Source organism: Pezoporus occidentalis, unplaced genomic scaffold (assembly GCF_034315485.1).
Source record: "Pezoporus occidentalis ecotype Australia unplaced genomic scaffold, CSIRO_AGI_Poc_V1 ctg44, whole genome shotgun sequence".
In the NCBI taxonomy this organism is placed as follows: Eukaryota; Metazoa; Chordata; class Aves; order Psittaciformes; family Psittacidae; genus Pezoporus; species Pezoporus occidentalis.
This window is the reverse complement of record NW_026915769.1, coordinates 2,227,967-2,253,178: the sequence shown is the minus strand read 5'-3', so window position 1 is coordinate 2,253,178 and position 25,212 is coordinate 2,227,967. Positions and strand designations below refer to the sequence as shown.

General features: G+C 40.0%; 1 protein-coding gene across 3 annotated transcripts in view; it reads right to left on the bottom strand.

Moving 5' to 3' along the window:
* Positions 1–25,212, bottom strand: part of PARVB (parvin beta) — a 70,462-nt gene that overhangs the window by 24,588 nt on the left and 20,662 nt on the right. For 2 of the 3 annotated variants that reach the window (XM_062634890.1, XM_062634892.1), the window contains exons 2-6: positions 18,808–18,897; positions 16,025–16,095; positions 7,382–7,484; positions 3,964–4,104; positions 2,982–3,097 (exon numbers count right to left, since the gene is read on the bottom strand). In XM_062634890.1, coding sequence (XP_062490874.1) covers positions 2,982–3,097; positions 3,964–4,104; positions 7,382–7,484; positions 16,025–16,095; positions 18,808–18,897 — 521 coding nt within the window. Of the gene's footprint in view, positions 1–2,981; positions 3,098–3,963; positions 4,105–7,381; positions 7,485–16,024; positions 16,096–18,807; positions 18,898–21,490; positions 21,647–25,212 lie in introns of those variants that run through there. The other variant, XM_062634891.1, reaches the window with a different exon arrangement.

Here is a 25,212-nt window from a genome sequence, read left to right as displayed (position 1 = left end):
ATGGTGTCAATTATAAAATAATATAAACAAAAGTGGGAGTTAGTCTTGCAGTTGTTCTGGGTAATACTGGCAGACAGATAGACAGGTAAAGGTTCTTCCTGGCAAGGAAGATAAAGCAGAATGTCCTCTCCAAATAACTGTTTTTAATTAAAATACAGCACCTTAGGAAAGTCTTGGTCTGTCAAGATGCTAAAGGAAAGGAAGAATTTAGGGGAAGGGCAGAATAACCATCATTTCATGGAGATCTACATAAATATTTTCCATGTAACATAGTGCTGTCATAATATTCATATATATATGAATATATTAACATTTTTATTACCTGGCTTTATGGAGCAGAACACTAAAAATTAGAGAAGGAAAAGCATACAACACTTACCCAAGCTAATAAGGTATTCTGCTTGGGCTATGGAAACGCACACAACTTGGCTAAGCAGTAACATGCTCAACCAGTATGACCCTCTTATTTTCATAGTGGAAGCACAGCCTTTCTGGGCAAGAAGCACCTTGTGATCTGCACAGCCTGAGGACAGCTCAACAAAGTTGATAATGATAATCAGAAGTGCCAAAGTCATCCATGAAAGTGAGATTTAACTAGTTTAGAAAATTTCAGTGTGGGTATGCTTTTCACAATACTCCCACAACATCTTGCAAGGTTTTCTTGATACTTCTGCAAAGCTTACAAAGAAGTCACTTAACAAACTGTTGATTAATCCCCTTAAACACATACTGAAGCAAGAAGAGGCATTTAAACTAAAATCTCTCAGAACAGACACTTTATGTTAATTTGATGCAGTCTGACAGAACCCTAATCATTATTGGGATCTGTAATAAGAGATCATTTAACAAGGAATTGATAATAATCTTTTTAATAGTTTTCTTACTTGGATAAGGAACAATTTTAACCTTATTACCATTCTTCTGTTTGTCATTAGTATAACAAAGGCTAAATAAAATCCATTTAAAGAGATCTCTTACTGAACCAGCATGTAATTTTAGACTAGACAATGAATGCTGAACTACAAAAATTGAATTTACCAAACTATAAGGCCAAGTTATTGTTCCAGAAGAAACATGTTTCAAGTTTATACTGTGCTTGGTTTCCATTTAAATAAGCAAAGCTGAAGAGTTGCAAGCTTTTCCTAACAGTGGGATAGGGGGACTGAAACAAGCCTCCTCTGGCATGCAGCCAGCTGAGGTAGGCTTACAGCCAGCAACTGCCAAACCATCTCCAGGACTCCAGCCTTGAGGTCCAAGAGCAAGAGCTTACAGGCCTATGAGCTTAAAATAACTCCCACTGTACCACTGCTCTGACACCTTCAGGCACTCCCTTGGAGACAGAGGTGTTGCCCTTTTTCTCTTTCTTTCCCTAGTTTCCATCAGCTTTTACTTCATCCTGTCTTCACCTCAGCCTTGTCTAGTTCCAAGATGCAGTGACTCTGGTGAACCAGATGCTCTCAGTAGGTGTCTTCTCTATATGCCTCCAACACGAAAAGATGTTAAAACACCTTCTCCACAGCCTTCCCTTTGCTACAGAGGTGGAGGGTCATAGAGCTTCAACTAAGGACAAGGAAAGGGAAGCTCTACCTCTTTACCTAAGGTTTTTTTTCAGACTTATCAGTTACAGAGGACATGTCACTACTGGGCAGAAGGAGATTTCTAGCATCAGGGTGTCAGAGGACTGTTGACCACCTTATATTTGCATTTTCTTCCTTACTTTTCCAAGACAGTCAAAAGAAATATAAAAATAAATTAGTCTCCTGTTTACATTCATGTTACTTTATACCTAACTCACTGTTCTTAACATGAAAAATTACAGCAACCTGAAAACAGTTCAAAATCACCTCTTAAAGATAGTACATACATTCACTGTGAGCCAGGGACTATTCATCAATTACACATTTACATCACACTCTGTACCTCTAGAGCATTCAGGCAGGCAGCCTGGAAAACACATTCAAATGTAAAGCAAATGAGGCTTGCCTAATCAACCACCACGCAACCGCATCTTGGAAGGGGATCCACATTTGCAAAATGGAGTCCAAGATCACTTCTCTTTCCTGTTCTTGAAAGGAAACCTACTGCAAGCCTGACAGCTCTAACAGTAAATGGCATGTACAGAAAGCACTTCCACAGCCTGCTGCCAGCTGAGCCTGCCTTGCAACAGCAGCCCTGAGCATCACAGCAAACAGTCATGGCATGATCAGAGTGCCAGCTGGAACAGCTCTGCCTGGTGTTTCAACAGCTGTTGAGAGAAGCTGGGTTCACATGCTACAGACCATACTGCACAGAAGCTTCAGCTGGAATAAAAGGCAACATAAAAAGCAAGAGTACACATGCTCCAAAAGTACAGTCTTTGTAGAGTGAAAGGAAATGGTCAACAACAAACAGAGAAAGGAATAACCAGAGCAATATCTAAGGCAGGAGGCAAGAACTCAGGGTGCCTTGGGTCAGATCTCTTCTGCATATCTAAGGAAAGCTAACAAAAACACAAGGCTGTGAAAGAAATGATGAAAGTCTATTAGCATGCCAAGGAAAACAACATGTCAAAGTCTGCATGATAAGTCACTGGGGTAAAACATCAGTAACAGGCTTCCCAGACTAGGGAGATTCTACGCGCTGAAACTCCTTTCTGTGCTGTTTGTGTTTCAATGGCTTCTCTATAAAAAATGCGTGGTAAAAATCATTTAAGTGCCAGAAATTGCAGACACACCTCTCTCTTCAACAAAATCCCATCACATATTTTTAGCTTGACATTGCAGTAGCAAATGGTGGTCCCAAACATATTCAAGATACGGTGTTCTGGGGACATTTAAGCACACCAAAAATGCATTCCCAGGACTGCGACTCACTGAATAACTGGGACAAGAATTTTCTAAATTACAAGAGATGTGGGGAACGGATGAGAACAGCCCAGTACTGCAAAATCAGTGAGAAACAATGACTGTTCTGATCAATTTTTCTTCTGAATTCATACTCACCCGCACAACAACCACTTGTACAGACACATGTTCAGGCAGTCGAATGGGAGCCCGGAAATGCATTGCCAAAGCTACCAGAAGGTGAAGAATGGAAATCAGATTCTTGCCATGGATTGCTGCAGGGAACAAGATAAACAAAGCAAATAAAAGAATACTGAGGCCTTATTTTAAACAGCTCTGGGAAAAAGGCAGAAAAGGCAGTGAAAAATGCCTTTGGTGAACAACATCATTTTTTTCTTTTTATCCTTCTTCCTCTTTCTCCTAAATTAACAAAGCCTACAATACAATTCTACAGGTAGCAAAGCTTAGATTCAACCCTCCCTTTAAGTAATATGCCTAACTTAAAGAGTCCAAATGCTTCAGCTCCCTCTTGAGTAAATGAAGATGGACAGACCCAACCACTTGCTTTCCGTTGCACTGGAGAATACTGGAGTATACTGCTTTTAGCAGACTTTCAAAGTGTTAAGACAAGCTTTCCTGGTTGTAAGAGATGAACCCCACCCACTATCTAGGTAAAGGCACTTCTCAAATTCCATTCTCACTTTTGGACTGTAACATACTTGAACAGAGGGCACTTTCTGCTTGGGCTGTCAGAAGCTGCATCCTTCAGCAGCATGCAGGATCCTTTTATTCACACTGTGGTGGCCTGAAGGATTAGACCACCCTCTAGTACTCGAATGACTAACATATTTCTCATATATGTAGGGATTCAAACTCAGGGAGCAAACAAAAAACTTTCGAACAAAAGCATATCCTTAAAGAAACAAATTACTTCCACCATTATAGCCACATACATTTGTCCTTAAACAAAGACCATAGAAGAAAGTACCAGTTACAATCCATACATGGGTGTGGTAACAGCCTCTATGCAAATAAACTATTTTAAAGAACACACTGCATCACAGAGAATATGATCAACCTATTGATTATCATACCCTCCTTGCATGTGAAGCTGAGACAGAAAGCATAACAGAGTCCTTACAGTCAACATTCCACTTGATTGTCCAGCCATGGGGTCGGAGTAAATCATGGACAGCTTCCAGGACCGTCTGCAACTTCTGTTTCTGACCAATTTCAGATTGCGTCACTTCTGCCACATTGAGTTTACGGTCAGCTAATTTTTCTGTATTCATAAAAAAGCACAACAAGAAGAACATGCAAAATCTGATTAAACAAAGGCCTGGGTGGGAATAACACGCACAGAGCACTGGGCAGAGCTGGGCTCTGCTATTAAGTTTTCCAAGGGAATGATTTTCTTCAGAAAGTAGAATAGCTGAAAGCAAGCCTTTCATCAAAGTGTGTCAATTCCAATAAAACCTGTGACAGAAAACTAATAAGGTCTGGCAGAACATGCTCATCCATCAGGTGTCAAAATATATAACAATTTTCAGACAGGCACCAAGTCAGTATTTATTGTACCACCCATTTTCTTTGACTGCTGAAAAGCATTTGGCACAACACAGCCTTCTCTACACAAGGAATCTGCACAGGTTTAATGGACTTTTCTAAAAAAATAAAAAAAAAAAAAGCTAAATTAGGACAAAAAGGAGGAAATATTGTGTGAACATGTACTTCAGCCTTGTAACATTTATTTCAGGTTGGCTGAAGGTATGAATTTAAGCTAAAGCAAACTTTGCCTCCTCAAACCATCAAGAGTCATAGATTCACATGACCCACAGATTTGTACTGGCTTAGTGGAACTAATTTAAAGAAAGAAGTATGTTGGTACAATCTTGTCATGTTGTTATAACATTGTCACATCAGGGTTGATTATTTCCAAAAATGAACTAATGCAGGAAATTTTGTAAAATGCCATTTCTAAAATCTGAATTCTGTTTCTGTAATATAATTTTTTTGGCCAAAGTCATTCTTCTCTTCCTCTGCACTGTGGCCTTAGCCAAAGACACAAGAACTAAATTTCACCAAAAAAGAAGAAAAAAAAAAAAAAAAAAAGGAAGAAAGAGAGCTGAGGTAGGTGGGGTAGAGGCCTCCAGCCACCAGAGCAATGGGAACAGCTGATCTCTTTTCTCCCTCTGCCCTGGAGAAAAAAAAAAAAGCCAAACTCACTCTGTTGCTGGGAGCAAGAGGTCAGGACTGGCTGAACTCACTCCAATTATATAACACTAATCCAGACTTTGGAACAAAAAAAACCCTCAGACTACAACAAAACTGTTTTCACAAAATGGGATGGGCATCAACTCTAAAGATTCTTCCAAAAACATTTCAGACTTGTCAAAATCCATTATTCCAATAATGGAACTATTTCTGCTCCTAAATTCAAGAATATGTTTCTTCTGACCTTTTACCTAGCTGAAGAAGACACATATATCCATTTTTAAAAAAATTACAAATACTAAAGTACTTTAATAATTCAAACAGAAAAGATTTGCGAGTTATCAACTCACAAATACTTTGAACATTTTGACTGTTTCTGTCGATCTACAGTAGGAAGTTTTTATCAGTGTCTGAATAGTATTAATGGGAAAAACTTTCATTAGCCAAGATGTCTCCAGGTCTTTCTTAAACTGACTACCAAATCATGCAACTATTATTGTAAATTATTTCAGATGTTTTAAAATAATTTGTCAAGATTAATTTTCTGGTCACGTGTTATGGCTATTCTGAGCCCAGGTTAGCTGCCAGTCAGCAAGCAGAAATTTTCCTTTCACCCTACCATCATGTGTATCAAGCCACTCCAGCCTCTCTGAGCGGCACTACTTGCACCTCAATAAAATGAACTAAACAAGAAGCTCTACCTCAATCAGTCAAACAGCCATTTCCTAATCTCTTACTCCAAATTGCTTCAAAATAATCCCACTGACAAGCTGATCAAGACAGATTTTCTTGAAACACACAAGGAATGCTAACTACTACTTGAAGTTTAACAACCCTACTTCATTTGCCTTTCCCGCAGGCAACAGAAGACTTTCACAACAGAGGGCTGACTTAACTCTAAGGCCTCAAGCATCAGCAGCACCACCACAAGCATGAAGTGCTTTGCCTTCTCCAACAGTGAGACAACAGAAAAATGATAGATTCAGTTATTTAAGTCTTGCTGAAGAAACAAAGACGCTACTGAAGAACAACACAAGAATGGGGCCTAGTTGCGATAGTTTCAGGTCAGGGGAGAATCATTTGCCCTCCAAAGGCTCAACAGGAAGAAAATGAGGAAAAGCCATTCCAGCTGGAGTCTCAGGCTGCAAAATATTCATGCCCACCTTTCCACCTGTAAGATAGCTCAAGTCCAACTGAGCCACAGATGTATGTATGTACAACTCCTTCACAGGCAGCGTAAGAAAGCAGTGAAAGCTGAGACAAATGGCTACGGTGAAATGGTGCTGAAACAGCAGTGTCTATGTATTAAGAAGTACAACTGTATTCATACAAATACTGTTCAGCTAAAATTAACTCTACACCCCTGCTCCCCACCATGTCTGGAGGGCCCCAGCTGCAGTCTGACCACAGAGTGTTAAAAGCACTCTGGTTTTATTTCTCGAGTTATTTTTGAGGAGTTTCAATTGTGCACAAAGTTAAGTGGCGTTAACCAATTTTAAAAGTTTGTGAGTGTTCACCAAAACACTGCAAACCTTTTTTTAAGGTACATATGCAGAAAACTCAGTAAGCAGCATCTGTTAGCACCAGTGGAATTAGCACCACTAGGTCCTCCTGCCCCACTCTGACACAAACATCCCACATTCCAGCCCACTCTTGAAATCATGTCGTAAGTAAACTGAGAGCAGTCTGACTGTCTCCAAGAAACAGTGTGGAATTACAATGGCACTTGAAGCTTCAAGTCTCTCTGTTTACTAAAAGCACCCCCATAAATCACTGCATCATCATAAGGTCTTCTCTATTGTGCTTCTTGCATGAACACACACATTGCAAAGATGTAAGGGGGTTACAAAATCACAATTGCTTAACTGAGTATATCCTTTCATGAATTATTTGTACATAAGCGCCTGCTGCCATGCATTTTCTTTTTCGTGTTTTTTCCCTTAAAAGTAATTCTCTCAGGACCTCAAAAAAGCGCTCAGCCCAAGAGCTTTCAGAAGCAAATTATGCAGACAAAATTTTGGACCACATGGCTTCTTCTTGGTTCCCCACTGTAAACACAAATCTCTTCACCTTTGTTCTGCCATCGCTTCATCTTTTTTCAGCTGTCTGGACTATATTCAGTCCATGAAAAAAAATACCTAGGAATCATCTGGATTTCCTTCCCTTTCAGCAGACAGCCTGAGAAGAACAGATGGAGAAGCTGACAGTGTAGCTATCAGTGACACAAACTATACTTGGTAAGATGGCGAGTTACTGCACAGACCTGCTGCTGTCTTCAGCTTTGAAAGAGATAAACTTTGGGCCCCTTCCAGTCTTTGAGGCTGCCTTCTCTTGTGTGAACTCACCTAGCAGCTTTTGCAGCACCTGTCCATCATAAAGGTCCTCTTCAAGCTGTTTGACAATGATTCTCTCCTCCACCAGCACATCATTAATCCAGTCAATTAGAACCTGAAAATACAGAAAGAGGAGGCAAATGTCTAAAAGTCATTGAAATGTGTTCCTTCCATTCAAAGCAGTAATCAGGAATATAAAACAGAGCCAGACTAACCATATTATTTTAACCATATAACCATTGTATTTCCAAGCCACAGAGAAATAATACAAAGAGATGCTTTTGCGCTTACTGTTTTTAATTTGGGTCTTGAGGCATTGCAATTTTAACGCCCTCTATTTTTCCTCATTAAAATGTCTCTAGACTGCACCAATCCTAAAGCAAGTAGCAACTAGCAGCTCTACAATAATAACATTTACTAGTACCTATGTCTCTAGGTCTTATCTGTTTTACAGGAGCAGTAGACCTGCCAATAGATGACAACAGTCCCATGCTCCCACCATGACCTCTAGCCTGAAGGGACATGAGTGGGGTCCCAGAAAGAACAGCTTCAAAAGGGAAAAGAGTGAATGCTCCTACTAACAGGAGTTAAACAGACCCACCAGCTAGATCCCTGCCATAAGATAAGGCATTTTATCTTAAACTACTGCAAAATATGGAAGTCTGGAATTAAAATTTTGGTCAAGTGGGCCTGATAACCATTCAACAACATATATATTAGTCCCCATATGCTGATTACCGTAACTATAAAAAACAATCACCTGCAAAATAGGAAGGAACGTAAAGAACCTTTAAAAAGAAAAGGAACTGAGTTAAGTTTTCCAGGTGCCAAAGATAACAATTTCCGAACAGTTACAGGAAAAACAGCCTTGACTGTTTAAAGTTGGCAGTAATGCTTTCCTCCAATTTATTATTTGGAAAATTAAATTACTTTTGCAAAAATACTATGGTTCTGTGTTAAATCCCGCTAAATCCTTGTTCCTGTAAGAGTAATGCAATCACGGACATGCAAAATCCATTCACTAGAGCTACCTAAAGCAATAAGCCTAGGTTAAAAATTCTACATTTTTTATTTCATATAAATTTGTGCATTCTTTAAATTCACTTTCTGATTAGATCCCACACTTCTGCCTCTTATCAGCAGTCATGATGACTAAGAAAGTTTTGGGGTTTTAATATACAAGAGATTGTGAAACAAAAGCAGATAAAGAAAATACAGATGGGCTAGCACACCCACCTTGGCAATCCTGGGAAACACAAGCATTCGAATATGTTGGTCACAATGTAATTCAGTTTGGCTACTGAGGTTCATTGAATATACAAACCTCGAGTAAGTTTTGCTAGGCTTAGTGTCCACAAAGAAGTTTACAATCCAAACATGAAATAATACTGCTTCATGTATCTCTAATCTGTACCTTCAGTACTTCCATAAGTATGCTGAAAAGGTACAGGGCTGAAACTCAGCACTAAAAATACTGCAAGTAAGTGGCAAATTTTAGCTGGGAAATATGGCAAGTCATGGAAAGTAAGGATCAGTATTTACATACTCACATGTGTAAATCACTTTTACATACTAATGTATGTAAATACATGTAAATATATATTTACATACTCATGTATGTAAATCACTTTTGCCCTATACACTGACGAAGAATTAAAAATCTCAGTAATAAAAATTACTCCTCTAAAGGGCTTTCTTCCAAAATAAAGCTTTTATGGTGAGTTATTCACCAGTCAATACCAGCTGCTTGTAATAAAACTGGTCTTCCCTAGAGCAGGCAAAGGCACAGTGTAGAAGCTATTTGAAAACAGATCTGGATATACACAGATGTGCTCTGCACCAGTATTACTGCCCCTGGAAACCATCTTGCTTCTATGTTACACAGGCAGATAGATAGATAGATAGATAGACAGACAGATACACAGACAGATACGTATATCACATGGGCAGAGAAAAGTGTCAAGACAATTGCTCTTCCTGCATTTCATCCTCTAGCAGTTCTCAGAATGCCTCTTCAGAAGCCTCTGGACCATGTAAACTCTCCCTGCCCAGTCATTCTCCTCTAGGTTTAAAGCTAGGGTTTTCCAAAAATTGTAACATGTTGGCTACCATCTGGCACAGGGCATCAAACCTTTGGGTTTCCTTTGAAAACCCCAACCAAAATTAGCTCATCAGAGGTTATAGCCAGCAAAAGTTAAATGCAAGAAGATGCAGCCTAAATAAAACAGTCAACAGAGCTCTGCCCTGAAGGTGGGAACCATGAGCACATTTGGAGAGAAAACTCCAATCCGTTATTCTTGTCTCTTTCAATCCTTTTCATGGGGTAGAAAAATGTTTATGGTGAAGGGCTGGAGAGAGACATTAGACAAGTTAGTGAAGGATTACCACAGCTGGAAGACAATAAGAAAAGGGATACCATCTTTCACCTTGAAAATTGTCCACCAGTGATACAGAAAAGTGAGTCTCTAAGGTGACTGCCCAATTCCAAAATTATACAAGTCTGACACACACAGACACCAACAGAAAAACAACTGAAAAAATCAAAGTCATAGAAGACTTAGGTCTTCCATGAGAATTACAGAGCAGACTTCCAAAAATTATCTGAAGTTCAGCTGAAATTATAATTTTATAATGAGATTCCACTATAGTCCCTCTAGGAAGAGGCCTGATTTCCAGAAGTCCTCAGAAACTTTGTTAAAGGAAGACTCAGATTGCTAAACTGTGTCTAAAAACAAAATACATTTGAAACCATTAATAAATGTTTTATTTTGCCTGTCCTGTGCTGTATGGTATTGAAGTCAGAATCTAGAAAATGCCAAGGAATTAGAAAGAAAAATCTGGAAGCACCTCCTAATGTAGGAGCCAACATCCCATTTCCAAGAGTGTAGATGTACAGGAATCACAAAGAGGCTTTGGGTACAGGGTATTAAAGAAGGAAACACACTATGCGTTACTTAAATGTTTCAGAGAAATTTAGCACTGGAAAACTTTTGGGAAAAAAAGGACAAAACATAAAAGAGATACAAATCAAACAAGATCTAGCCACAGTTATTTTATTATTTTAATAGTTCAGCACCTGAGTGAGAGAAAAATATCCCAAAGAACATTCTAGCTTTTTGGTACTCAGACTATAACTCTAGCTCTGCTAGAAAAGACTAATTTGAGATTTATATTTAAAAAATAAATAAGACTCAAGTGGGTTTTGTTTTGTAGGGTTTTTTCTTAACAGCCCTTGTACAAGCCCCTGAAGACTGACAAGTACTGTAATTAAAATACAACCCGCCAAACCTCCAAAATCTGCTGTCTCACCTCTTGGCTTCCTGGTTACGTCTTAATTAGAAACCTGGAAACATCTTTCTGCACACGATTCTTATCTTTTTTTTTTTTTTTTAATTTTACAAGGGAACTAAAGAACCGTAATGCTTATTGAAATGACAAACATGCAGAAATACGCTCTCTCTACTCACAGAAAGTCAGGCCTCTGATTCTTTGTAGTTGCTCCTTCGTGCAAAGACTGAAGCAAAAAATATTCAATTACCTGAATGGCTAAAAAATTAAACAGCCTGATACAGGCACAGAGTACATGGGGGAAGCAGACAAGTTGCAGAGAGCTCTTCCTGTACATGAAAACATACTTGACTTCGACCTGCCTGGTCTCACGCTCCTGTCCTCATTCCTTTAGTTCTGTGTCTGTGCTTCGTACATCTGCATTTCAATACTGCCTTTTAAGCTTGGGATACATTTGCTGCATTAAATAACAGGTGTAAAAAACAATGGAGGATTGAGGAAGTGCTCTATTGCAAAGCCTGTTCTCCCAGTGTCAGCCCTAACACCATGCCTCTCCTTATGCACAATGGCTGGTGAAGCTACCACAAGAGATCACATGTAGCTAACAATCTTCAATGTACCTTAGACTCGTTTTCCTGTTCAGTGCTTCAGACTACAAAGCAGCATGCAGGTACATGGAAATGTTTGTTACAGCACTTAATTTGTCATATATTTCATGAAAAGCTGCTTTTCTTACCATTTTCTTTACTTTTCTATAGTATAGGGGATTAGCAGCATCATTTTAAAACTCTGACACAATATCCACATGTCCTCAAAACCACACCTGTCCTTTCAAGCATATCCATCCATACTCATATAAAACATCTCTGAACTGTGTCAAATGCTCAGACACATGCATTTGTAGTTGTAAAATTTCCAGTGGTGCTTTAAATTCTGACACATCGATTTATCATATCACTTTTAGGGCAAATGTATATGTCTGCTCAAATGAGCCATGTTGCATTATTAAACACTGAGCTGAAAACTGAAATTCACCATGAGGCAGACAGCTGAAACAGGAGTGCTAGAAATCATGAAGGAAAAATGAGTCTGCATGTTCAACTTAGGGTTTTTTTTTTTCAGTTCATGCAACATCAAACTTCCCCACCTCAGTGAAGGGATTTTGCTCTGCTTCCATGTTAGTGAGGCACATTCAAAGTTAACCTGCAGAGTTCAAAGGTGTAATCACCCCACAGTCACCACTGTTCAGTAATGAACAAAATGAAAAACAAAATACATTAACACATCTGGCCCAATGGGAAAACAGGAAGCCCAGTCACCAGAAGCAGCAAAGAAAGAAAACCCTGATTTCCATGACCTTTTTACCCCTGACTTCTGGGAAAATTAGGAGGCAGAGATCAAAGGTATGAAAGCTTAACTGGCTTCAGGGTTGAGCATGAAAATTAATATTAAAGATTCATAATCCAGCCTAGAATCCACTGACTAAGCACAAAGCACTGGCAGCCTGTAAACAAAGAGAAGGCTTCTCGTTTTCAAAAGCAGACCACAGAGCATTTAGGAAGCACACTTTCACATTGAAACCTTACCAATACGACAGTGGCTTTATTTTGGTTTCCTGTTTGCCACAGTGAATTTAAAAAAGCCATAAAATTAAACATGGAAAAAGGCAATAATTTCTACAACAGTGAATGACTTTACCACAAAATAAGCATATTTATGCATTTCAGGCAGTATCTAAACCAGCAGTGTTTGGATCTGCATTAAGTTTAGATGAGGCTTTAAAAGCCAAAAGTTGTTGCAGTGTCACCTGATCTTACGGAAGTCCCTACAGGGAGGGAAAGCATCCTGCAACTATGACTTGCTCCCTTTCATCAGGCAAGGTGCTTTCAGATGGGACCCAATTCCTACAAGCTGCTGTTCTAAAAATTTTGATTCAATTAATAAAAGCTCTTCTTCAGACTTTTCCTACCAAAATACATTAGAAAACCCTAGAAAATCTGACACTTCTGTGAAATGTTAAAATATATTTTCAAAGTCTCTGGCTAAATTCCTACAGCCTATTAACCATAATTATGTTTAGGATGACAACCAGCAACAAAGCCTTTGAAACTTTTACCTGTCAGCCATATCTGAACCATAAAGGGGGGGGGAAGATTCTTTCCATCTTTACACCCAATACACAAAGAAACATACATGAACAATGAGGAAAGGACACACAGATCAGCCTCCTTTTATTGTTAAGTATTCAAAAGAGAGCTAGAAGGAAGTCCAAACACTTTCTAAAATTACTGACATGAACCAACCAAGGGAACTTTCTATATTACTAGAAACTGAATTTTAAACAGATTCGCACTAACATATAGACTGGAAACCTGACTCTGAAGTATACAAGAAAAAGCAATAAATCACGAGATACTTCTGTATCCAGCCACAAAAGAGCCCAAATAATTCAGACGCTTACTTTAAGTAAGTTGTTCACTTGTCACTTAGCAAATACTGGGCAATGAGTGAAAGAAGCTCACACATTTCAGACATCAGAATTAAGGATCTTTATGAGTAAATTATTTTTATCTATAGATAGATAGATAGATAGACAGACAGATAAAATGATAACTCATCTCTTTTTTCCTGATCTGAATTTTCACTTTAGGTCTGCTTGGCCATGTACCAAACTGTGTTTGCTTACACACAGAGCAGGAGAAGTAAGGCAAAAAAGGCTTCCATCCACAGAGGGAACTTTGTTGAACACTTCATATTGACAAACTGTGGTCAACTATTTTTAGAATACCATCAGTGATGATAAAAAACAACGCTCTGAGGCATAATTCTAGTTCCTAATGATGTTCATGTGTGGAAGAGGATTTAAAGCACATATTTTAGCATCCCAAACTAAGCAGCCTTCAAGAAAGGAATTCACCATATATTTGCTTTCATAAGAGTGAGAAATGAGGCTTTTTATTGTTTGGGATTTTTTTTTCCTGTTGGTCCCTCCATGTTACCACAATGCTACACAATCTGTCACTCCAGAGTTACAACAGCTCTTTCAAAATTACTCCGAAACACTCACATAAGCTTGCACTGATCAATCACTATGCATAGAATTCCTATGGCATGAGGCTAAGAGAAATTAAAACAGTATTTTGTGGAGACAAAGAGATATTCAAGCAGTGTCAGCAACAGATATCTCTGCTGCTGCTTTGCACTGGGACCCATTTACCCAACTGCATACGACTGACAAAACAGAAACACTCAAAATCAATGACGGCAAACCACTGGCACGTCTAACTCTGGTGCTGAAAGAGTTTTGGGCTGGCACCAATGAAACTAAGTCATACTGCCAAATTTCAAAAGCATGAGGCTCTGTTGCTGCTATTGACACATTCCTCTCTCAGAGAAAAGAGAGAACCAATTTGAACTATAAAAACTTCCATCTATTCAGCTCCTCACTCCTTCCTAGTCCATGGAGATCTTTCATTTCAAGCTCTCTGGGGCAGACAGTCTTTTCTGCTGGCCGCTGCTGTATAGCACTTAGCACACCTAATTCTCATCCAGCACTGGGGCTCTTGGAAAATGTCATTAACCACCGAACAACAGAAAAGAAGGAATAAATTTCTCAATTTTTTGCATTATCCAAACTCTGTGGCATAAAATAGGCTTTGCCAACTTAATTCAAACCTCTCCCTGTGTTACAGATTCACACCAACATAGTGTTAAAATATTTCTCTACCTGAATTTCTGTAAAAACTTGCAGCTGCTGAGAGGTATCCATATGATTAGCAGTTACCTGGATTACATAATTTCCAAGTAGGAACTCTGCAGAACATGTCTCTTCTTTGAGGATGATCCCAAGGATCCAGTTACACACTGTTCCCTACCCCATCTGCTCCCGTTCAATTGATGATACCTCTCTCTTTATGCAAGTGCAAACTGGTGTAGCAAACCAGGGCCTGATTCTGCACTGAAAGCACTTGGACACATTCTCAAGTGCTGCTCTTGCCTCAATTTTCCTTCCTCCTGAAGTTATAACCTTGCTAGACTATGCACCGAAGGAAGACCCACTAACTCACATTAAATTAAATTCAATAGCAAAATTCCCAATTTCAACACAGTTCTAGTATCAGTATCAAGTCCAGATATATCTAGAGAGCATCTGGTTCCTTCACTGCAATAACTCTAGTTCAGCTGAATCATTTATGATAATATCGCTGTTCCACTAGCAAAGAAACCACAATACATATTGAAAGGCAGTGAAAGACCATTATACCTGGATTTAGGAGCTAACAAAGAAAGAACATGCAAATTCACTTAATTTAAAACCACAATGTATTCCAGGTAAATTAGAATAACAAAGAAATATGAGCACAGCTCCTTGCTGAAGTTAGTTTGATGTGGTTTTGTAATCCTAAACATGTTACTACAGTGTTGATAACAGATCAAAGGGCTTGTTTTAAAGATGTACCAGGTGAGAGGTATGCTGAGGTGCTGTGTGAATCATAGACATGTGCAGCCAGGGTGCACAAGGTTTCTTCAAAGCAATGTGCCACAGCCCAACCCCTATCTGGAGACAGTATACACTACCCAAAGTTTTCAGGCCCATCCAGCTGCACTGTTGTTTCTAACAAAAGTATGTTTTAAAAATAATTTCAAAACAATAAAGAGGAAGTGTAGAGAGAAGTATAACACAAGCACAAACACTTCTTGGAAAGGGATCCCATTTGTTCAGAATTGCCATCTCTTTTCTTCCTGCTCAAGTTTTCACTATGTTAACCTCAAAAACATACTGCATAGAAAAGGTTCTCCTAAACACTAGTCCCTCAAGATCAAATTCTCCATTATGCCTGGCAGAAACTATGAGGGCTGCTGAGGCAGGAAGCCACACTTCAGATCAGCACAGCTGGAACACCATTATCAACACCTTGGACATGTGTCTCCTGTGGCAACAGAGATTCAAGACAATCTGCACACAGGCAAACCAAGGACTTGTCTTTACAAAAACCTCACAACAGAACACAGGGCAAAAAGAATCTCAGTGCCAACTTTCCTGTAACACCAGAGGTCTCCTCGCTGTCCCCTACCATGCCCGTGCTCATTCCAGTCTCGTTCCTTCTTCTCCTGAAATCTCACCAATGCTTTCCAAAGCTTATTCCCTGTTTTCATCAACAGAAGAAACCTAAGTTTATGAGCACTCTGATATTCTGCCTTTTCTTGTTACACGCGTTACTTTTAGCCTTATCTTGTTGATGACCTCAGTTTTCATAGATACACTTCAGTAGCAAGTTGTAATTCCTCAACTGCATTCTTGGTAACCAGCTTCTAAATGACTCTGGCTCGCTAGTTTTGAAGAAGAATAAAACAGCGATTTCTTACCTTGATCAGCTCTTTGAACTTGGGCTCTTCTTTCGAGTTAGGATCAATCATAGTGCGTTCCTCATTCTCCTCTGTCCAAGTAAAATGGGAAACTTTAGTGATACCCACTTCAAATGTACACTGCTGAAATACTGCAACAATTGCTAATAAAGTAGCCTGTCAGCTGATCAGAAGATTGCAGTGCCTAGTCATCATCTTAGCAAACAATGTTCAAAGTGTTAAAAGTTACACAGAAAGATAACTTCCCTAAAATAAGGCTGTTTCCACTGAACTTCCCTAGCTCAGACCCTACTGAATGCAGAATACTTCGGGATAATTATTGTCCTCTATACCCTGTGAGGCATGTTCATGTTAACATGCCAAAAAGTGCAGTCAACTGCTTTTCTCCTTCTCCTCAATTTGTATTTAATTTCTATTTGAAGATACCTGTCCCAAATGACACCATCATGAATCTTATGGTACTACACTCAGTGTAACACTTTGGCAGACAATCTGTGCCTCTGCCCTCTGCTTTCTCTGAAACTTCCACATGCAACCCTGAGTGCATGAATTCTTTAGCCTCTGGTTGAGCTGCAGAATTAAAACTACCCCAGTTTATATCAGCTGTATTTGTGCATGGGGGATGAACATAAAATAAATCTCAGGTGTAAGGTCTTCTATTTCTTCTGTTGCTGGGAGATGAAGAGGTGTGAGAGATGTTCTCCACTGGCCAACAGACCAACCACAAGAGGCATGAATATAAAGATTAATTTTTAGAAGTGATGATTTGATACAGAATTGTTGATAGCAAAATCAACTTGATCTAAGGCTCTGGCACAAACAGCCTCTGGCACAACTACCTTTACAACAGCACATACAGACATGTGCATCATGTACGTGCTTAAATGCTACCATACATATGGATATCAGAAGCACAAGGAGCAAGTCTCATATTTTAAATTCTGGTGCTTGCTTTCAAGTAGCAGACCTCTGCCTACACCTTTCTTTTTAGCTCCTTTAGTAGCCAAGTGGTATCTGTGATCTAGGTTAGATCTGCTCCTTTCAGTGTAAAGCAAACCCTAGCTATTACACAACAGGAACATACGGATGCGTGACATACAGATGCCACAGCTACAAGAGGAGATCCACATCTCTTGAGCTAAAATAGTTATACATAAATCTTACGGATTCGATAGGAATCCTATTTTCCTACTGGTTTCTCAATTCCTTCCAGCATGACAACAAAGGAGGGGTTTTGGTATGACCATTGGTCAGGCCATTGCCACACTGCAGAGAGGAACCCTTTAAAAACCTGACAATGACCAGACTACAGTGACTTCCTATTGCAGTGCTACACTTCACTGCTGTCAGACGTGAAACATAACACTTGCACACCCTAGACACAAGACAGACTATACCATCTAACTGGTTACCTTAGACTTCATAGTATTTTCCAGGGCCCCTTATCTTTATTAAAAAAATAAGACCCTGCTATCTGAATATACTTGACAAATTTCCAAAAACTATGAGAAATGTGAATTCTTTTGCTATTTTGTTTTCCTTTACTTCCTCATTACTGTCTAGGATGAGTCAGGCAGTCTAATTGTAAGGAATTAACACCCACTACATACCCAAAATACACTAACAAACCCTGAATAAGATTTGACCCATAATGTTCTTTGCTTAAGGTTCACTGGTGGTCATGTCTTTCATGAGAGGCCTTTAGGAGTGGTCCTGCATCTTCTAAAGTCATACACGGCTTTAGTGGTACCCAAAAGGTATAACTGGAGACACTCCTGATCCACACAATCAATACTTTGCCCACTTCCCAGAAGAACAGTACTTTGCATTTCCTACTCATTTTCTAATGAGAAAATCTAAATGACTAACTCTTCTTGATTTTACTTAACTGTTTTATTATTTGTCTTCATGACAGTTTGCTTCAACTAATTCCAGGAAAGAAATGATTTATTCCAACAATATTTAACCACTTTTTATTATTAAAATATGCTGCTGCTCTTATAGGGATACAGGGAGATGGAGAGAATAGGAATTTGAATACTTACCTTCTTTCTATAAAGCACTGCTTGTTTTACATACTTCTATCCGCATTACATTTAATTACTGTTTTCAGCAGCCTAAATGCTCATCTGTTCATCCAATATCAGGTTCCATTTTGCTACACTGCCACTTACAAAGTGACAGCAGTAACCCAAGTAGGAACATGGCATCCACTAGTTCAGAGTAGTATGAGCGTTGAGACAAGACAGTCTCAGGAACCACAACACATACTTCTACGGGCTTTCTGTAGGTTTGTCCTTCTGTACTTCAGTTCCCTATCTAAAGAGAGAGAGGGGAAAGACACCACTTCCTCCCTAAAGAAGGATGTCTGAGATGCACTTGGCCAATGAGTTAATGGAACTGAATCTTAAGCAGAAAAATTCAGCAGTATTTTCCACTTAAATCTTTGCAAAATTTCCATCTACTTTCAGGGTGATCACAGAAGAACTCAAGTTCTCTGCCAATTCATTGAACAAGTCAATTTTCCCATAAATTACCCATAAACTTTCCCATAAACTAGATTAGGTGTACCTGCATAGCTGGCACTGCTCTTTAAATTTCACTTCAGACGTTTCTAATTTCTAGTCTACATGTAACATGCAACAGTTCTCAATTCTCATGTCAAATTCTTACAGTTTCAACTCAGGAATCTACATTCAACAGTAAAACAAAAGATAGGAGGGTCACAGTGGCCACCTTCATTAACAATTGCTTAGTCAAGTTCTGTAGCATGAATACTTTACCTAACAGTGTGTCTTCTGGATGAATGTCCACGGCGCTTGGGTTCATTGGTGCATTGATAGCATTTTTACCTTCTTCTTGGAGGTCACTCACTGAAGAGAGGGGAGAAAAAAAAAAAAAAAAGAAAGAAAAACTGTAATAAATGCAAAGTTGGCAGATATGTAGGGGTTGAAGAGGGTATTCATAATATGAGAAAACATCTGGTAGATCCATTTCAAAACAGGATCACGGTGGAATTAAGAACTGCAGTCACTGTGGAAAATAAAATCAAAGTAACATCCTTTTATAGCTTCTTATTAAACCAAGCTACCACATAACTGGCTGAAAATATTTTGCAAGAAACCCAATCCTGTGGTAAAAGCAACCTCAGAGCGCTTGTTTCTCCAAAAGGGAGGGGGCTGAGCTTTGTCTGCAGGATGGCCCAGATCTATAGCAGACAGCAAACTGTAAAAACAAACTTCTTTTCTGATAGCATGACCCCCAGACATCACCACCTTTTCCAGCTGCAGAACACCAGGAACTGTGATATGCTACTGGCCTCATTAAAAGTCTCAGAGAATCAAAGCGAGACCTACCAAATAAAGATGAAAATGTATTTAATTCTAGCATTGCCACTGACTAAAAATAGATGTGGCATGATCTGGTGAACACAAATCTGAAATTTGTGATTTCAAGCTCTTGTCCTAAACCTACAACTCTCATTTGGGGAAGTCAGTAAAGTACCCTTCATCAATAAAATGGGTATTAAAATACTTCCCTGTGTCCTGCCACATGGGAGCAACTAAACTTGAGGACAAGTACTGAATAACTCTTCAGTATCTTCACAGAATGTCAGTAAGAAAAGCACTAGCAATTCTATAACACTTTAACACTCTCCAAGGCACATCTCCTCATAAACTCTGATAACAATTATTTGTCATAAACTAAGCTATTGAAATACATGCCTTTAAAACAGGAGATACAAAGACACTGTGACATCTATTCAGTGACAGTTCTGTGCTAGTGTGAGCTAAGATCATTTTTGGTATTGCAGTCTTCTCTGGGAGAGGTCCAAGTCCCATACTCTTTTCAGGGAAAAACAAAGATTTCCAAATAAATAAAGTCTGTTAGACAAACTCTTCTGGAGAAAAAAAAAAGAAGGAACAGTTAACTAATAGGCATAGTATGCCAACAAGCACTTCTTTCAAGAACAGTCACTATTCCCCTTTCCCACTGGAAAATCAAACCACAGGCTAGTCATTTGCATGCAGCCTGCAAATGTAACAAAATCTGCACCAGTACTTGCTTTTTTCCTACCATAGAATCACATCCTGCTTGATACAAGGGAAGATACAGAGATCCTACTGCCCCAGAGGAGGACACGGAAGCAGAATAAACTGCAGTCCCCACTCCTTCTCACACAGATACTTGAAACAGGTGCTTAGAACAAGTTAGCACATTTCTTAATTGCAGTTCCAAGATGTTAATTAATTATGGTTCACAGCATTAAATTGAACATGACTTAAATCCCCACAAGCAGCAAACAACAGTCTTGTATTTTGAGACCTTATGGCTTATGAACCGCGTTAGAGCAGCGGGTTACAGCTACTATGGCATAAAGCCTGGGGGAAAAGGGGCTGCCAGCAGTAAGTGCAGCTTGCTTTCTGTATTGTGTTCGTATGCAAAGGGAAGGTAACAGAACAGCACTCTTAACTACAATGTCTACAGGCCGAGATTTAATGCCCTTAATAAATGGAGTCATTAAAGAAACTCTTAATTACTCCTTTTCAGCACTCATTCTCATTTTCTTGAAAAACACTCCAAACAAAAGTCAGGGAGCTAAGAGGCCTCATGCAACAGACCAAACGAGCTCTAACAACATACCTTACCCAGCCTGTTTCCATCACACGCCACTAGAGCTTTCCCACTGGAGCAGCTCCTACACTGTGATACCAACGGGAATACGTCCACCAGGAGGCACGAGAAAAATAATTTTGAAACTGGAGACTAGAAATAAGATATTTTTAAACCCTGTTAGGACTATAAAAGCCCAAATTCCACTTACATCAGACCCCTTTTGGAAGTACCAGCCTTGTTTCTAGATTTAACTCTCTTTGCATTATCACAGCATTGCTGTCATTTGGGGAATGCCAAGTGTTCAATAAGGTCAGGGCATAGCTGTTCCTAACGCTCTGCAATTGCAGAAGAAAGCTGCTAAGCTCCTCTGGGCAGTGAATACATGGTACCGTCTTCAGTGTAAGCTATGTAAATAAAATGCTGCATATGTTTCAAGCAAGAATACTTTTCAATGCACCTAAACTAGTTTTATTCCCCCAAAATCAATGAAGATACTTGCTCCTTTTTCTTCTAATATAAAAATGAACTCTACCCTTCCTAACAAAAATACCTTGTTTCTGAGCAATTTACTAAGCTATAAGAAAAAAATAATACAAATTTGTGTATTAAGCCGCCATCCCTCACAACATGAAGATAAACCCCTACACTTCAGATCCATTCTGGCTAGGCCAGATCCTGCAGAACCAAAACATCCTCTGCTATGGCTAGCAACAAGACACAGTTATTTCAGCAGAAAGCCCTCCCCAAAGCTTGCTGCCCAGGGACAGCCCTGCCTACAAAGAGCCTGTACACCATGTCCTAGGCAGACAGCTTATGAAGAGATCTTGCTACAAACATAATGCTTCCTACCTCCTTTTTTGCGCCTCTTACACAGGAGCCCTGCCATCCCAGCCCCAGCAGCACAAACAGGTCACAAACGAACCAAATGGGTTGTCTGAACACTGAAGGAGTGGCAGCAACTGGATAAGGGGCTACCACCTCGGGACTGCCAGACCTGGGTTAATTTGGGCATGGTGACACAGGAGGAGGCACTAAGATAGCCTTCCAGCTGCTAGGTGCGGGGGGGGCAGGAGGGAGGACATAGTACTTGGCCATGTACTCCCAGCCAGAAATCCTTCCCTACCCTTGCTGCTTCTGCAGATAGCCAGTTGCCTCACTTGGCCTGCTGCTGGTCCTCTAAGAGCAGGCACCTCAAAGATGACATTTTCTCTTCAAGGAGCTTCCTGAGGAAGTCATCTGTACCCACTGGACAAAGCACAGTTTGGTTCCCAACCCCGACAGTCTGCCCAGAACACACAGGTTCAAAGATCAACAGCCAGCAGAAGCAGAGAAGTAAATGTGCTTAGGAAGAGAAATTTTCCAGGGTGTTCCCAACACCTGCAGCACTCCAGAAGTCTTTCAATGCTGTGCTTGAACAAATGCTGAGGACTTTTTATCTTCCTTGCTTGCCCCAGTATTTACTTATCACTGCTGAGCAAAGAAACAGAAGCAGGAAAAGGAAACCAAGTGGCAACACTGGGAAAAAAAAGAGAAACCACAATAAGCAAGTGGAGACAGTTAAAAATAATAGTCAGGATGGACCAACAGCATAGATCCTGATAGGTGTTTCAATGAAAATTTACAACAAAGAACAGCATTCAGACCATGATTTCACAAACCCAAAGGTACTTAGAAGATTATGGATATTAATCAATTGGCAAACACCAAGCTCCTTGACTTAACTGTGGCTTTGCTGTAAGGACTTATGCCAGATCCTCACATGAAATGAGTCATCCATGCAGGTGGACATTTTACTAGTAGAGCAGAGATGCGCATGCACAACAGGTGATAGTCATGGTAGGTTTCACATGAGGTCTTACTGCCTGCTCTTCACCTGCCCATTCCCAAGTTCCCTTCTTTCCCCACAGAAAACACCTTCCCCTGTTGTGTTGCAACAAATGAGAACTGTGTAAAGTATCTTCCTCTAAAGCCTGATCATTTCATTTCATACATCGGTCAGAGTAAACACGCAGTAGAGGAAGACATAAAGGGGTAGGAAACTGAATACAGGCCGGTGTATCATCACTTAGTCCAGACTGGTCCCCAGCAGAACCTTCCCTGTATCTGTTGCCCCTGGCCAGTTTGTTTGCTACGAGCAGAACACCATGCCAGGGCAAAGGTCTCCCTCAGATATGCCAGCAGAACTAGTATGAGCAGCCCCACCATCCAGGGAATTCTCTTCTATCATGGAAAGAGTTTACCCCCACCCTGACCCACAATACAGACTCTGCTAAATGGTTACAGCTTTAATGTAAAACTTGTCAATGGTCTAAATGACTCAGCTGTGAATTTACACAGGACAAAACAGGTGTAACTACAGGCACAGAGGGATGATGCCTCGGAAAGGTATCTGGCAGAATTAGCTATGATTTCTCCCAGATGTCTGCTAGAGCCTCTCTCCATTCTGGCTGCAGGTCTCTTCTTGGAGCCAATCCCCAATTAACAAGCAGCACTAGTCCTCTGAACCATTTCAGTACCCCATCCGCCAGCACCATCAAAATTCAAATGTAGCACGGGATGGGCAAGAGGCCAAGGCATTCAGCAAAAACCCTGAGTATTTTCCTAAATGAAAAATTTAAATTCATGAGGAAAAGGTCACTTCTCTCCTGGTCCCCAGGAAAGTAGCAAGGGTTCCTGGCAGCCCTCCAATGTTTTAACAATCTCTTGGCAGTGTCAGCAGTCAACATGATTTAGACACATTGGAAGCTGTGCTAGCCTTTCAAACAAATGAATACAATGAGCCAATCACATACACATGTGCTCTACAGCACTACATCTGTAAGCCAGGCAGGCTGTCTTGTACGTGGGATTACAGGCAAACTGCACAGAACAGGAGCAATCAGCTGCAGAAAGTTGGAAGTGCCACCAGAGCTGTCAAGGATCTCCCACAAGACAGGAAATGGCCTTTAAAGTCAGCAGGATCACGATAAAAAGAAGAGATGTCCCTGCCTTCTCCTTTTTATAAGAAAGAGAACTGTCAACAATTTCATTCTTTCTACCTTCACTCTTAATGATTTTAGTGTATTTTAAAAGGTATCAACAGCACAGTTGGTGTCTTAAGTCCTTACCATTCACTGCCTGGTTATTAAAAAACTGACTGCAAGCCTCTTCCTCATACAAAAACAGATGGTAAATGCTACTTAATTTTAGCTGTAGTTATTTCTGACTGCAAGGCTGAATCCCATCCCACGGAAAGCAGCAGCTGTTGTGACGCTCAGCACGGGTTTCTGGATATGGTGCTTTCCTTCACATTCAACCAGTGCTGAGCTTGCGCCACGGCACTGCCTGACCACAACTTTTACATGATGCACTTTCATCTCGTGATGAAACCCTAACTTTAGAAGCTGTAAGACTGCTCTGTAAGCCTTGGCTCCATTACAGATGATTTGTTCAAGTAAGTGTCATCCTCATGGATCAGAGCAGCACACAGACAGGAAATGTGCAATGATCCCATAACTCAAACTGCATGGGAAGCTCTCTTTTGGCCCCCAATGTCTCACTGGTTCACCAGTTTCCTTGCTCTTCCCAGAGACAAAACTGTGACCAGCTGCACTTTCTCAGACAGTGACTCACCTACCTGCAACTCGTATCCTAAGAGCTCAGATAAACATGTGCAAAATAGAAAGTCCACATTCAAGATCACTTCTACACCATTCAGACCAGTGACACAGCCCTCATTCACTCACACATCAGGTGAGATGTGGCCACATGACAAATCCCCCTGATGAAGCTGCCAACCCTTGCATAGAAGATTCACCATCTGCTGGAGCTCACACTTCCCACAGAAGATGTCAGAGCAGAAGGCAGCGGGTTCCTGGTGGGTAGAGACCCTTCAGTGTCTATCTCTTAACCTGTTCCTCTCTCTCTTTGCCTGTTACAGACTAATACATGGAGCCATGCACACACAAGATTTTCCCCTGACATCTAAAACTCTTTCACAAAAAGCCATCTTCAAAATTGTAGCCTTCTAGGAACATTTAAAAAAAAAAAAAAGTTTTACAAAAGATGGCATTTTCAAAAAAAACTTGTACTGAAAGATTTCAAAACCATCCCCAAACATAATGCATGCTGGTACACTGAGACTTTTTGTCTCTTTTCTAGAGACAAACCACACACACAACTCGCAACTCTGCTACTGCATTACTAATCGCTTAACATTTACAAAAGGCTCTGAGATCTTTTGATAGAGACTGCAAGAGGAAGACAAAGCCTCCATTAATTATAACAGAGAATTAATGGTCCCAGGCAGATCAAACGCAAAGACATGACCAGATCCACATAAAGGTTCTGTATCAAGGGACTGCATTCAGAGCAGAACTGTGGTAATAAAGGAAATTATTTATGTGTCTCAGTAGGCAGACAGGGCAATCACAATGGCCAAGCTCTGCCACTCAAAGAAATGGAAAAACCTAAAAAGGGAGAAAGTAAAGCTAAAAGCAACTTTTAGGAAAAGGCTGCAATAATGCTTTTAGTTTAGTTGCAAAGAGAAGGCCACGCTTGCCTACAGAGATTTGTTAAACCGACACAGATGA